The following is a 16,573-nucleotide window of genomic DNA, read 5'->3' as shown; positions in this document are numbered from 1 at the left end:
AAATGCCATCCTCCATAATCCTATTTTCTAAAATGTGGCCCTCCTCAAGAACCAATTTGTAAAAAGTGTCCCCTGTTCCCCAGACCCTCCTCCTTGTACTTACTGAATACTCGCTATGTACGTTCTGTTTTAGTTTGATTTTCATCATGTTTATGAGGTCGTTCCACTCTCTACTGAGACGTTCTAGCTAGTGACCACAATCCGTAGCAAGTCGGACACTGTTATTGGGGTCACGCAGTGTAACGTGTTGCTGACGAAGTACTGCAATTTGTAATTTTTATACTGTGATTATAGAGGGTGATATTAACGTTAATATTAATTCAAATCAAGAATAATAGTTGTCATCTCATCACGAAATATAACATGTAATGTTTTGATTTCGAACAAAGTGCTACAGGAAAGAAATTATTCGAGTGACTGACTGCGCTTTTTAACATTTTTTTAAAATCAGAAACTCACTATAGTCTGACATTTGTTCATTTTCACTGCAGTCTAGTGTTTATTTTGCAAACAGCTACGCAAATAAAAAATGCACAATTATATAAAGGCTTTGAAAACGTATCGTATTTACCTGTGCTCGTAGAGGGCGACATGGTTTTATAATGTATGTTTGGTGTTGAGTTACACTGAAGTGACCCGTCAATACATACGTGTTACATAGAACTCGTGAATGTTCCTCAGACAATATTCAAACGGTTCAATGCAAATCCTAAACATTTGCATAATCAAAAGTAGTTCTTGTATGTAGGTTTTGTGACTAAAACCAGTCGAACTATTAGTGGGACACGGCCTCCATCCCCCTCCGTCACAGTTACAGGCTATATATATAACATTTGTATGTAGCTAGCTGGTTTTCCCAATTGTGTCTTGGTAGTTGCTATGGAAACTGTTTGTCAAAATTGACCAGATTATTTCGTGCCACATATAGCATTTTTACCAGTGATTTGTTCATATTTCTTATCAAAAGGTTAAGAGAATCAAGGGTCTGACAAACTACATCGGCTTTCTATTATCCCGATACCTGTGTGAGTTGATTGTACAAGAAAGGTCAGCGACAGGGCGGTGGCGGTATCGAGGACAAATTCTGCGAACTCGTTCTGAGTCACAGCTTGACGTAGAGTTTTAAGTGGCGTAATGGGAAGTGGTTGCTCATAAGGTGTACAGTTCCTGACCTAACCACACGTACGTAGAGAAAGGAATTTCAGTGTGGCATTCCGAATCCGTAACCAAAGGACACATTTGCGATGGCTGCTTCACGATATAACCCAACTGATGTAAGTATTGTGTACACATATATAACCATATGTAGTGAAAAATGACACACCGTTTACTTTCACGGTATTCTTATATCAAATATCACCTGATTTTCCCGTGCCAGTATCCTACAAACATGTACATACGTACGGTACACGGGATGAAAGTTAAAACGGGATCTCGCTGAAAAAAAATGACAAGTCCGATCCCGGATCCCGGATCTAAGAGCTCTCCGTGTTATAGGAGCAAGAATTATGAAAGTGTTTATCAAATTCAATTCACTCCAAATCCGTGAGATGCAGAAATTAAACCTCCAATATCTGGTAATGATCTTACCCGATCGTGAACACTGAAGTAGACGGGTTCTACTTTTAAAAATTTGAAAATAACATTTCCAAAGCTGTCGTTGTCAAATAGTAAATCAAAATTCGACCTTTTGTGCCATGTACTAAAAGTCTCGTGATAAACTAAAAAGTACTGCATTGCCGAAGGCAATTAAACACCAAGGAATGAACGTAAACACACAAGCTTTATTGTGTCAGGCGGTATTTGAAACCCGGAAACACGTATTGTTCCAGTTCATTGGGCAATTTACTCAGAGTTGCTCAATCGAAAATACACATATGTTCTTGTGTGCATCATTACTTTTACTTGACAATAATGTTATATTTTTACGGATTAGTCCTGCTCTTGACTAATTGCCAGTGGTATCCTGTTTAGAATCCAGCCACCTGGCAAATACCTAACAGTAGTAGGCCACCATGTCATTACTACAGATTTTCTTTTGTTCAAACGCAATCACTGAAATTCAAGGTTCCAGAAATAGATGAAGTTATAGAGACGCATGTTAGGTTTTCGAAAACACCTCAGACTCGATGGATTTACGAGTATGTTTTTGGTAACTAATTTAGTAGTCATTGAGTCTCTCTGTTAGTTCATAAATTTATCATTACGTAGAACACTACGTTGCAGTAGGAATGTTATTAGAGGGGTTTAGATACACGTTAGAACGCGTACGCGTACGGAAGGATAATACCAAGCTGGCGTACACGTAATGACGCGTACAAAGTTGTGTTTAGCTACGTACATTAAAATCACTTACTTATCAAAACTGTTTAATGTTCTTCAAACATGTATGTATAGTACAAAACTATTGTTTTTTAATACTTGAGAGTTTAGGGACATTGATACACTCGGTAGTTTAAACACGAATCGTAAATACCTATTTAAAAACAAAAACAAAAAACAAAAAAAAACCCGTATGACTCCTTTTAGACTTTGAAAGTTCTGACCTACATGTATGAGTACACACGTTTAGGTCAACTATTTGGTTACACTTTTCAACTTCACAACGTAGGTACATGTACGTATACTGTTCCATGTCATGACCTGGTGAAATGGTACTGTAAGTACCACCTTAACGACTCGGTTAACACACTAGAAATAGAATCGCAGTTATTTCCGCCATAGATGGACGACATGGGTAATAGTAGTACTATGAATCAACCACCTGTCAAAGCGTCACATTTTGTCACGGAATTATTCATTTATATAAGGAAATAAAATAAGTTAGTCACACGACGTTATTATTATTATTATTGTGGCAAGTCACCTATCGACTAATTATCGTTGGTATTATAAAATGATGCATGTGATATATTCAAATCCTTTGGGAAGTTTACTTCTGATATTTGAAATGGCTTGTTTGCATAAACTTCGATGCATTTGACTTTTTATAAGTGTATCTGGATCTCTGGATCTCCGGAATGTCACGACATAACAAATAAACCATCACCATGTTGAAGGAGTGGAATCTCCGTAATCTATTCTCAGAGACTAAGTTTTACAGACTCGTGTGTGTCCTCGAAGAAATGATAAGGATCAGATAGATAAAACTCTAGCATTTCATATAATAATGACAATGGACATAATGTTGAGGTCGGTTGAAGGAAAGCCCTACACTTTCAGCCAGGGGTGTATTTTCAACACTGGAGTTGTAAATCATAAGTTGATGTGAAGTTAACCTGTGCTACCATGTCGTAATTTCTTAGCATTCAGAATCAAATATTTAGTCTGACTTGTTGTAATATATATCCACCTAGGCAATGTGAGAAGGAAAGCAATTAGCGAAGACAATATGGTTAAATAAATTCATAACTAAAGTCAGTTCAATTTACCTACTAAATTTCATTACCTACATGTCCACTATATGCTAGAGTTCATTATTCCAACACACTGGCCGGCATGATCTCGACAAATTATACAGCAAACAGGACACATCCTCTTCAAAACGATGAAATCATACAGCGCAACAAGGGTAAATTTGATTCCTCAAGGTAACTCACTGACGTCATACTATAGAAGATTACACCACATTGTAGAGTTCATAGGTCAGTTCTCTTTAACAAAGTAATACATGAACCAACTAACACCAAACGTGTTATATCAAGAACCCGTTCATATATGCCCTGCAACATATGACTAATGGTAGGACTCTCCGTCTTATCAAATTGTACTTTCAGTGACGTAGGATGTTCGTGTGTCGATGAGTCCATGGGTTTACTATAAATTAGTAATACATCCGACCATGAGTTTTAACGTCTGAAATACATAATGTTGTTCTCCGAGATATGATACAGTCATGATTTTGATTTCAGATCTATAACTTTCCAGAAATGTCATTTTATGATGACATTGGAAGTTATAAATTGCATATTTAAATGGCGTCTTTATTACTACACGTTACTGATTAAACTATATACAATGGCAGGCCCTCCACAATCGAATAAACGCACAACTTACAACCACCTGTTGATATGTGTTAGCCTACGTTAGGATTGAAATATATGTGTGAAAAATAGTTGTTTGGAAGTGTTAAAGAGAACGTTGGTCCAGAACGAAAGAATTGCCATATTCAATTATTATGGTTCCACCCCAATGATATGATAACAGTGACGCGAAAATCAGGAATTGGAGCCGTACTTCTCGGAGGATGACCATTTTGTTAGCCATGCAGTACAGCTGCACAGGGGAAGGGATGGATTTGTAAACAGACTAGGAGTAGGTGATTTATTGAAATGTGGATACAGCTGTATTTATGGTATTTCCATTATTGAAGACGGTTCTGAAACAACACAATTCGTAAACAGGAATTTCCGCATTTTCACTATATTGTCGTAACAAATTTAAACTTTAAATTGAGAACATTGTGACAGAAAAATCTACATATTCCATAACAAAAACCGTCACATAACTGTAACAGTTTACATGGTATTGGTAATGTAATGAAACGCTTGTAGCAACATTCGAGACTTTTCTTGTACTGTATATTAACAGCCCACGGGGAAACCTTCATATGTAGCTCGGAGTGAGACCATTCAGTTGCTATGAGTCATCACGCACGTATTCACTACTGTAAAGGGGTAGTGATTTACGTATAAGCCAATGGCACACCCAAATCCATTTTCTCGAGTAGCCCCTCCCCGTCCATTCGTCAACGTTTACATAAAAAACCAACAGTATGCAATCCTATGTTAGAAACTTGATTAAGGAAGTGTGACTCGTTCTACTGACAAGGCAATGCGCATGTGTATTTTGAAAAAGAAAGTAAAATATGAAACTTTGACAGACAACGTGCATGTGCAGTAGTTTTCCCTACAAACCGTTATTGTTTTCTCTATTAGGAATGCAGTTTTGAATTGTTAATTCTCTTCACTTTAGATTATCCTCATAGCGAACAACATTCTAGACATTTTGATTAAAAAGTAGTTGTTTTTCTGTCGGCAACACACTCCTGCCAACCCTTATAACATCAACTGATTTCTCGGTACACATCATTATAAGCCCTAGCATCGTAACTTCTAAGAATGGCCATTGATTACATTTTAACAACTAATTACTATCATAAAATCATTTTTTGATTTAACATATGACGGCAATACATATTTCAGCTTACATTGTATAAACTCTGATAAAAACAATACAACTTTCATGCGAGGTCACCTTTGTCATTAGTGACCTTCCTGGCAGAAAGATTGTTTGTCTGAAACATATAGTAACTAAAAAATACGGCTAATGTCACATAGCAGGTATATTAACCATCCTAAAGCCTCGCCTTTGTTAATCATTCTGGTAGGATGTGATCGATACACATATTGGTTTGTGTTGAAATATTATAGTGGGCATAAAAGTGGGTGGGAGATCAGGTGAAATATCGAGTAAAGTTCCGGGCACAAAATCAAATTTTATACCGTATTTTGACAAATAGGTACTTGTTACAGTGACAGGTTGTGAATTATGTTGATACCATATATACACTATGTACAGCCATTATTAAACAAATACATTGTTACAGCGCTGAATTATGTACTTAATTTGCCATACAGGTAGGACTTGCGCAAAGACATGTCTCCAGGTCTCTGGGCAAGATCTGTATTTGCTACACATACTGAATTCTCAGTAAGCCAGACAGCCAAGTCTCTGGGCTATTACAGGTTGTGCAGCAACCATAATGCGTAGACTCGATAAGAAGACAAATTAATATGAAATTAGAACATATTCAGTAAACATATATCGTATATGGTCGGCATCACAAAGATAAATTCATTATTTTACGTTTGGAAAATCTCTGATGGTTATCTTTCAATTCTTATACTTATCTTAATTTCAACTATTTTCAAACTGAGCGAGGAGAACGTTTGACCCGGTCTTGGAATTCATGATATAAAAGTTATTCCCTTTGTAATTCTGGAGAACACATAGAAATGTCAACCATCCGAATTTAGTTATTCTCAATGTCACGTTATATTATCGTCCAAATTACACACCACGCTATTTCCTTTCCGTTGTTAGATGGCCGAACGTAAAGATGACAGTTAGGAGAGTAGTCCTTCAAGACTATAGGAAGGCTAGTGTTTACTATAACGTCAAGTGCATGGCTGACGGAGGTAAACAGAACATGAAGAATATTGATCTATATTTGAATCACTCTGGTGTGTTTAAAATGTCAAATCCCAAACATATTGCACTGTCTTTTTAATTTTACCTTATCTTGACATTGGGCAAACGTTATCACAAGAATAATTTAGTTTTTCCCAAATGTCATGAACAAAATAAGACCCTCGTTATTTGTTTTACTGTTACATGTATATTTACACTCGTCTCCACAATCGTCCCACATCAAGTGAAAAGTTTCGTTGTCAAGTGTCAAATGGAAAGGTGGGGTTTTTTTTATATGTGAAGAACTATGATGAAAAAAAAATTCCAAATCATTTTATCTGATCAAGGTTTAACGTTAATCTTATATCACTTGTGAAGAAATATTCATTCCACATAATTGTGAACAATGTCTAAATGCCAAAATATTGTGTATCACACTAGTATATTAGTACAGTCAAGCTGAGAGCAAAAATTCGATAATGGCCATGGTAAACATTGTTCTAGCTAAGTGAAACGTGTCACTTTAAAGTTAAAAATTAACCACATCAGCAGTTGCATGATATTAATAGTTTTGTGTATATATCATTACCCATAAATCATACCAAAAATTAATAATCCGTAACTACTCAGTCTGAAATCGACGCATGATCAGATCAGTTAGTTGGTAAGGATGGTATTTATTTTAACAAAATCATACTAACTATATAGCGTACAGTGTACAGAAAAACCAGACTTGTCCTCCGTTTGTTACTATGCGTGTAGACTTGTCCTCCGTTTGTTACTATGCCACAAACAGACTCAAGCTTGTCCTCCACCTGTCAGTATCCATGCAGATCTAGACTTGTCCTCAGACTGTCTGTTGCTATGCATGCAGACTTGTCTTCCGTCTGTTACTATGCATACAGACTTGTCCCCCGTTTCGAGATACAGGTGCTGTTGACACTTTATAGAGAATATTTTGACTGTTTTCGTCTTCTTTGATTTTGACATAGTAATTTTATCATTGTATAACCAATTAATAAGTCAGCCTTTGATAAGTATAAAAGAGTGTGAGGCATGTATATGAAACAGTCCAGAGATCTAAATTCCAAAGTTCCATATATTATCACACCCATATTTTCCTGTGTTGACGTACAGACATATTTTCTTACATACTGGTTACTGATAGCTCAGTGGCAGTGCCAATTAACCTGGGTGGATGCTAAAATGTTCTATACCGTTTACAAATGTACTGTTCAGTGAAAAAAAGAGAACATCACGAAAACTTTAAGTTGCTTAATACATGTGAGAAAACGTATTTATTGTGAAATGTCTTGTCCATTTTAAAGATAACATCTTACATCCACACCCCTTTAACGGTTGAACAATACAGGTAATTATAATTACAAGTATTGTTTTTTCACCTTTCAAGGTAAAACAAAATGGAGGCAGGGAATCAAGTATGATGTCATACGAGAACCATGCATATGAAATGGACGATTTTGATAACATTGAACTTAATAAAGAACCAGGGATGAAGGTGCGTCCAACCCAAGACTACGGTACTGATGAAGCTACGATTGAACTTGGCCTTGAAAATTCTAATGATGAGTTGCGAGGGAAAGGCGTTGAAGGAAATGGCAATGGCAATGGCGATCTATTGTATGATGGAACACAATGGACTTCTGTCAGTGAGCTAAATAGATGGAAAATGGAAAAAGACGCTGGGGATCACTTAAAACGATCAAAACAACTGGCTGTGATATGGATTGTTGCTGCATCTCTTATTGCTATTGGTCTTATTGTTACTATACCTTTAGTTTTAGGTATGTATGCATATCTAATGTATCAACTTTGTAACCGTGTACGTACAGAGATCAAGGTATATCCCGGTGAGCAGAGGAATTTGTTTTAGACGTTTCTAATGATTGACTCATAGTCATACTGTAATAAATCAGACGCAGTGAATGACGATATACACTATAACTACAAAAGAGGCAGCATTTAAAACACAACAATAACCGTACTATAGAAACTAGCTTTTGTATGTGTCTTGAGTGCCGTAACATTATCAGAGCAGAACATGTACATGTCGTCCCCCCTATCTTATGTTAAGCTGATTCAAACACATGTACAGTCTGTAGGGTTTGCCATGACGGGGCGCCCTCACACATTGGTCAACCCCTCTCGAGGGCGGCGCGTTGGTGCGACACGACGTATCTTACAGTCTTAACACATAAAATAGATTGTAAATATACGGCCTGCTTATGAGTCTATAAAAATTAATTTGCTCAATTTAATATCTCAAAATAAGTCTTAAAGTTTATTTTTTTATTTCTTCAAGTTTTAGGAGATTCAAGTCAAAACAATAGAACCGAGTCGACAACGATGGAAATGACCACAGTTGCTATGACAACAGTAGCGACGGGTAAGTGCAGTCACTCGAATTATAAAGTCTTTGGTTTTTGCACAGACTTCCTAGCCTTGAGAACACTATTATATACAGAAATGACGAGTAAGTGAATGTACAATCACTGTAGTTTCAAGTACATTAAAAAAAACAAACATATTTCGTAACATGCTGTAACAATAGAACGAGCCCAGATAACCATGTATATGACAATTAGGCGACACACTGAAAAAAAATGTAAAAAAAACCAACATAACAGGCGTTTACAGAATGATAAGTTTGTTTACATTTCAATATAATTTTTATTTATATCCCTTTTAGTTCCATCCTATCAAAGATTTGAGGGTGAGATGGAAATAACTAGTTCTAATTGGACTGAAGAACTCTCACAAAATAACACAGAACCATACATGGAATTAGAAGAAAACGTCACAGACACGGTAAGACATATATTTATCAACGTACTTATCAAATATATCATAATAATTACGTGAAGGGAATATTGAATGATCATATACCACATGACAGTAAACCAATCGACCTATAGTTTTTAATTTATGGAAGCGTGTATTATCCTACATGAAAGGTACTATAACATGACAATTATAGACTGAGTATTAATTACTCAGATCTGAAAATTATCACGAAAAATTATTCCGTAATACAGATTTTTACTATTACTATATTTATATATATACACTTTATATATATCAAATGTATAAACTATCATATTTTATTATTACTACATTACCCTGTAGGTTCTATGATAGGCATTAAGAACGGAAGGATATTGCATTTCCGCTACTAGTGCAAACCATCTTTCCACCTATTACCACTTAATATGTTCTATAACATATACTTTATTATGATAGAGTCTTAGTATGGTCTAGTTTTTTCTTTACAAATGCAATGCAGTAAGTGCAGATAAGAGTTTCTGAAAAGACAAGTAACCAGTGATGAAATATACCTCAATTTTCATACACACGTCTTAAGTTTTAGCTGTAAGCTTATACTACATGAATTTTCTTTTCAATGACATAGTTGGATGCGATATACGCTTCAACAGATGGATACACTGGATCAGAAGTGTTGGGATTTAGGTGAGTGTCTTTTATCATTCAACTGTTTTGTTTCTAAGACGTTATTTCTCTTCATATACAGACTACGATTTAAAAAATAGACAGAGAACGAAAACCATGTCATACTTTATCCCACAAAGGAAACTGCACCGCTTGAGCCATCTTGAGTTTTTGTTTATGTAAAAATGTATCAGTTCAAATGATTGTCTAAAAAGAATTTATTATCACTTGACACCATATACAAGTACTACATGACATAAAAACCACACTACACACCAAGCAACAGATTGAACTATAACTTAGTTCACGTGCAGTTAATCAATAAAAATGTATTTTTTAAAACTCTTTCACAGACAAGGAAGTGTCATCTGCGATTTCGCTCTTACGTTCCAAGGGACTACACATGACGAGGATAATATAACAAAAGTACTAGAGGATGCTTTTACCAACAGTCCAGCCAACTATTCAATAACCGTAGACCCTGGCAGTATAAATGTGACAGAAAGTAAGTTGACTTTTTGTTGTTTTTTTGAGAAAAAATAAAAGGCAGGACAATATTCTTAAATCGGTACTCGAATTATAACGTGGCAAACAGACAAACAAACAAATACACAAACAAATAAGAAACAAACACACATATACACGCACGTGCGCAAACACAATTATTTACAGTATTAGTCATAATTTCACAATAAATTTCTGAAATCAACCAATCAACCAAACAATCAATCAATCAATCAATCAATCGATCGATCGATCGATCGATCGACCGATCGATCGATCGATCAATCAATCAATCAATCAATCAATCAATCAATCAATCAATCAATCAATCAATCAATCAATCAATCAATCAATCAATCAATCAATCAATCAATCAATCAATCAATCAATCAATCAATCAATCAATCAATCAATCAATCAATCAATCAATCAATCAATCAATCAAGCAAGCAAGCAATCAATCAATCAATCATAGAAATGATGATAATGACCTTTGATTATGAATTTAATCGCGACATTTCATTCTCTACAGCCACTAGATTACCTACAACTACATCAACCCCAACAACTCAGCAAAGAGACGACACCACAGTGGACCTAGGAACAACAACACCAGCAGGAGACCAATCAACTGGATCTGGATCCGGAGAGGAGACAACACAAACAGATGTAGCAACGCCAACAGCAGATCAATCGACTGCATCCGGAGAGGAGACAACACCAGCAGATGCAACAACGCCAACAGCAGATCAATCGACTGCATCCGGAGAGCAGACAACACCAACAGATGCAGCAACGCCTACAGCAGATCAATCGACTGCATCCGGAGAGGAGACAACACCAACAGATGCAACAACGCCAACAGCAGATCAATCGAGTGCATCCGGAGAGGAGACAACACCAACAGATGCAACAACACCTACAGCAGATCAATCGACTGCATCCGGAGAGGAGACAACACCAACAGATGCAGCAACACCTACAGCAGATCAATCGACTGCATCCGGAGAGGAGACAACACCAACAGATGCAACAACACCTACAGCAGATCAATCGACCGCATCCGGAGAGGAGACAACACCAACAGATGCAACAACACCTACAGCAGATCAATCGACTGCATCCGGGGAGGAAACAACACCAACAAATGCAGCAACACCTACAGCAGATCAATCGACTGCAGCTGAAGGGGAAACAACACCAACAGTAGATCAATCAACTCCATCCTTAGAAGAAACAACACCAACAGATACAGCAACACCAACAGCAGATCAATCGACTGCATCTGGAGAGGAGACAACACCAACAGATGCAACAACACCAACAACAACAGATCAATCGACTGCAACAGGAGAGGCGACAACACCAACAGATGCAACAACGCCAACTGTAGATCAGTCGACTGCAGCCGGAGATGAGACAACACCAACAGGTGCAACAACGCCAACAGTAGATCAGTCGACTGCAGCCGGAGATGAGACAACACCAACAGATGCAACAATGCCAACAGTAGATCAGTCGACTGCAGCCGGAGAGGAGACAACACCAACAGATGCAACAACGCCAACAGTAGATCAGACAACTGCAGCCGGAAATGAAACATCATCATCATGAGGGTGAACAATTGCAGTACGTCCTTAGGAATGACCCTCTAACCAGAAGCTCAAGCAGCTGCAATGTGTGGAATAAAAAACTTCTAGAATGAGAACTAGAATATACATGTTCACAGCATTATGCAAGACTGCTTTGTAGTATATAACCAGTGAAAGCCTTCTTCACACGAAGAACAATACTTACTTCATCGAATCAGGCGATTTCACTGAGTAGTTTCATTTTTTATTTTATGCTTTTGTCTGTCTGTCTGTCTGTCTGTCTGTCTGTCTGTCTGTCTGTCTGTCTGTCTGTCTGTCTGTCTGTCTGTCTGTCTGTCTGTGGACACGATATCACAAAAACCTCTGCATCAATGTGCTATTAATATTAATGAGGTATTTACAAAAAAATTTCAGTAATTAGGCTATATCTTAAGTATTTTATTTTCAAAGTCCGTACAATTTGGTACACACACACCGACTATACCAAAAGACAATGCCATGTAAAGTTAAGCGTATTGATGTAGCTTTTAGTTTTTATGGGTTATTTGCGTAATTATTGATTTTCGATAATTAGGTAATATGTTTAAAACACACATACTTCAAATTTCATATAATTCAACACATATCACAGCCCATAGTCATGTACTATATTATAAATATAGTAGGAACAATTCTTAAGAAAGGTATTCGGTTTACATCAGGTTTTATGGCGTGTTTGTCTATATATTCAGTCATTTACACGATAAATACTTCATTATCTAAGAGGTCCTTTGTCATCATTTAAAAGGACAGACGGTTTGTTTATAAACCTTGCTAAGGCCTAATAAAAAAAATGTTTGATTCCGGTTACCCGAGTCCATCTAGTTTCTCGCGCCGACCCTAAACTTTTTAAACTTATATCAACTTAAAAATACAATACAATCTGTTATGGCAGTACATCTGATGAAAAGAAATCAATGACACAGAGATCATATGGTAAACAATGGAAAACATAATTACCTGAACTAGACATTCACATATGAAAAAAAAATACTTAAAATAATCAACAACAACAACAAAAATCTACCTACCCCACCTATTCTAAAATTGAGCGGAACCACACAATTTTTTTTGTTAGGCCTAACTAGGAAATTAATTTTGTCTTATTGAGAATTCATACCATTACCATATCGGATGACAACAAAGATAATTTTACATAAACTCTGTGGTATTCTGAAATACTGTCCAATTTCGAAAGCAAATTTTGTTATAACTGATGTGAAAAGTGTTGAATTCATATAGTTGGGGGCAGTGTTATCGTCATATCAAACATTGATAATGACGAGTCGAGATATATTCCTTTTTTTCGGTAAGCGAGAGGAATATTACGTATTCCATTGAAAAATATTTTGATAATATATGTACCTAGGTTATTTATGGTAAACAGACATTGATGTTATCATGTACTGATTACAATGAAACCATATATTTATTGTTTGTACGTGAGTTTGTCATCGCAAATATAACAGTGAATTTGATTGTTATTAATAGTTAGGTACCTTATGCAATGTAGTACTTGCTAGTTACAATCTCTATACATAAGTTTAGGTTGTTGTTTTACTTGACAGTGCAGGTAATAGCGATTTTTACTGCTGACGTACAGCATTATTGTTATCGAGGAAGCCTACAAAGCTGAATGAATGCAAACACATTTCTTCAATCACACTGTTAATGTGTTCAATCATAAAATTTAATTGCACGTATCTATCTTACAAAATAGCAACCCCAACTTGCCAAATGATCAGCTTTGATAATTTATCATGTTTATGTTATTCTCAATCTTCAGCTAAACGCGTCCTGTTTTATAATGTTTGCGTCGTCTGCCAAATATTTTGAGGATGACCCCCATGGTTACAAACACATGTGAAATGATTACAACTTATACCAAAATACGTTCTCGTATTCTCGTATTTGTATTTGATGAGAAAAAGGTTACTGTATTTGGAAATCGTTATTTCCACATTTATGATTTGAAAAATCATGTGAGACATTCACAAAACTGTTTTATAACCCGATTCATTATTAGCTTTATTTAGGACTGGTTATAGCAACATGACAAAAGAGAGCCAGGTCACATGTAGTGACATGGGCATTTATGTACACAAATCGTGTGACGTAAGCATAGATGTATACAAGTCATGTGACGTAAGCATTGATGTATACATGATGTGAGGGACCATGTGCAGTGGTTGCAGTTCGAGGCTGGTGGTAGTTGTTATCTTTGTGTTGTGTTGTCAATATTTATATCTGCTGTGTATTTGAGAAATTTTTAAAAATATATGAATTCTGTATGTGATTTCCACTTCAATCAAATGATGTGCTGCAATCTTCTATTCAGTAGTAAGAGATTTTATCACAAGGAAAACCTCGCAAGAAGTGTTGTACAAAAAAGCTATTTTGATATAGATGAATAATTGTATAATGATATAGTTTCTGCGTCAACATGTTGGACGCGAATATTGATTTTTTTTATTTGTCCTGATATCAGATGATATTTCATATACAGGAAAAGACTTTTAAAAATATCAATTCACTATACAAATACAGCTACATTCTATACCGTATTTCTTACGACACTTGTAATATATATTTTATCATTTTCTTCAACTCAATCAGCCAATAATAATTAAAAGACAACTATTTTTCTGATGATATTTTTGTCTTGCATTGCTTTCTTTAATTCGCTCACAATCCTGAGTATATAATGACTAATTTCAAATTCCCTGTATGATACTATATTCACTTGTCTTGTGCTCGTAGAGGGTGTCATACTTTTAACAGTTGGTTTGAGGTCATGATTTGGGGTGATGTATTATTGTGTGACACGGAACTCACAAATGTTTCCCCTTTTGAAAATACGGCATATCTATAGTTTCAATTACCTGTATGATGTATATCATACAGGTTCAGAGATTGTTTTTGTATATAGGTTTGGCAAATTGTTCAACACATAATTCATCCCAGGGTTATCATTCGTAATTCATTTTTTATTCAATAGGTAAGATAGGCTTGATGTGATGAAAACCAAATCGTTATATTGTCACATTTTTCCAGCACGTACATGCTATAATTTCACATGTAATCCTGTTAATATTATATTTAAAGGTTAACCACCATCCGAAGGTTAATGCATAGGAACTGTACACCGATAGGTCGTGTTGCTATGACACCTGTCTGAATTAATAACGTACAAAGATCAAATACCTCCTACTCGTTGAAATCCAAATCTCTGCTAAACAGTACTAGTGGCGCAGTCAGAATTTATTGCCGTTAAAGAGACAGAGGGTCCAGCTTTTATAGCATATTCGACCGCCAAACAAGAAGATATAATGGCCGAACGTTACAGCGCCAATGATGTAAGTAATACACACATAATAACGATATCATACATATACATACGTCTTTTTCATATATCTGGTTATATGTTTATTTTTTGAAATTCCGACCAATTGTAGTATACGCCTTGTGAGCGAAGCTGCTAGGTGTCACCTATAGGTCCTACCCATACCATCACCAGTCAAAAGAGGAACCTACTCACACAGTTATTTCTTTTTACATTTGAATTTAAAAAAAAATTGAATGTTTCTCTCAACACCTTGATGCAAAAGAACTCATGCTCATCCGATGAGAACATAATGAAAGAATTATTGATATGTTAAGAATGATCAATTACCATGTCACGTACTAGTTTTTATAACCCGGAACCTAGCTAATTAGATTGGAGCTGTTCCACCACTGCAGTGCAGTTGTGTATTACTTTCCAAGTAAAACATTTTGCATATAGTTGCTGCACCGATATTTCTTCGATAAAATAATTTATGAAGCTCTTGAAATACTTGGCCGTAGGCTAAAAGAGCATGCAGTGATTTGAAAACGATATACGCATTCTGTATAGGCATAGGTAAGATAGGCTTGATGTGATGAAATCCAAAGTGTAGTTTGACCTTGATATTCTTTTGTATTCGATAAACATACAGTCTGTCGTGATCATAAAGTGTCTGTCTGTCTGTCTGTCTGTCTGTCTGTCTGTCTGTCTGTCTGTCTGTCTGTCTGTCTGTCTGTCTCGATCTATTTTCCTGTCCTGTGAATATCTGTACGTTTCTATCCGCCGCATTCTACCCCTAAGTTACTCTCTTTACAACGTATTTTGACAGATTTCAGAAACACGGACTATATTAAATACTTATGTCTATGTTGACATGCATGTACAGGGGGTAATGGCTATAACCAGATACAATGATATATTATAGCTGATAATTACTGGCTTAGATGGGATTATCAGACAGGATATGATAATAACATTGCTCCGGGTGTCCACACATTTCCGTATTGATTATACTTAGGTAGATATTACATAGAGGTATTATATCTTATTGCCTCTTGGCCGAAGTCTACGTGTTCAACACAATAACATGCCTATGTAGCTAGTACATTTCATTGATTTTTATAACGCATTGAGTCAATTGTCACTAACTAAAGGGCATGTTGCTTCTAGATAGTTATTATTAGCCGACAAGAGGAGAGACATTGCAAGTCTAAACTCAGACTACTAAAAAGAGATTGTGATGGACTCTGCTCCTATTACCGTGCTAGAAATGACCATAGAATCTATGGTATGTGTGCACAGAGTCGTGACTACCGGCGTGTCTGATGATATCGACTTCTCGTCCCAATTTCTCACGTTGTCATCCGATATCATATCCTCATTGTGATGTCATAACGTAATTCAACTATAGCAATGGACAACACGGGCATCACACCTTATCACTGAAATTCCG

The 16,573-nt window shown here is 36.2% G+C and overlaps 1 protein-coding gene across 1 annotated transcript; it reads left to right on the top strand.

Annotated features, from left to right (window-relative positions):
- The first annotated feature begins 1,140 nt into the window (after nucleotides 1-1,140).
- Nucleotides 1,141-14,416, top strand: LOC144433378 (uncharacterized). Its single transcript, XM_078121719.1, has 7 exons — nucleotides 1,141-1,274; nucleotides 7,604-7,997; nucleotides 8,516-8,599; nucleotides 8,903-9,021; nucleotides 9,623-9,681; nucleotides 10,014-10,165; nucleotides 10,697-14,416. The coding sequence occupies exons 1-7, from the start codon at nucleotides 1,245-1,247 to the stop codon at nucleotides 11,776-11,778; spliced, it is 1,920 nt and encodes a 639-aa protein (XP_077977845.1). The 5' UTR covers nucleotides 1,141-1,244; the 3' UTR covers nucleotides 11,779-14,416.
- The last annotated feature ends 2,157 nt before the right edge of the window (nucleotides 14,417-16,573 follow it).

The sequence above is a fragment of the Glandiceps talaboti genome, chromosome 1, assembly GCF_964340395.1.
Source record: "Glandiceps talaboti chromosome 1, keGlaTala1.1, whole genome shotgun sequence".
In the NCBI taxonomy this organism is placed as follows: Eukaryota; Metazoa; Hemichordata; class Enteropneusta; family Spengelidae; genus Glandiceps; species Glandiceps talaboti.
The sequence above is the reverse complement of the archived record's forward strand: the minus strand, read 5'-3'. Positions and strand labels throughout refer to the sequence as shown.

Excerpts from the sequence above, each read along its gene's own strand:
- LOC144433378 (XM_078121719.1), top strand. The coding sequence starts at position 1,245 with ATGGCTGCTTCACGATATAACCCAACTGAT. Across the intron at positions 7,998-8,515 it reads TACTATACCTTTAGTTTTAG|TTTTAGGAGATTCAAGTCAA; the intron begins GTATGTATGCAT and ends TATTTCTTCAAG. Across the intron at positions 9,682-10,013 it reads TCAGAAGTGTTGGGATTTAG|ACAAGGAAGTGTCATCTGCG; the intron begins GTGAGTGTCTTT and ends ACTCTTTCACAG.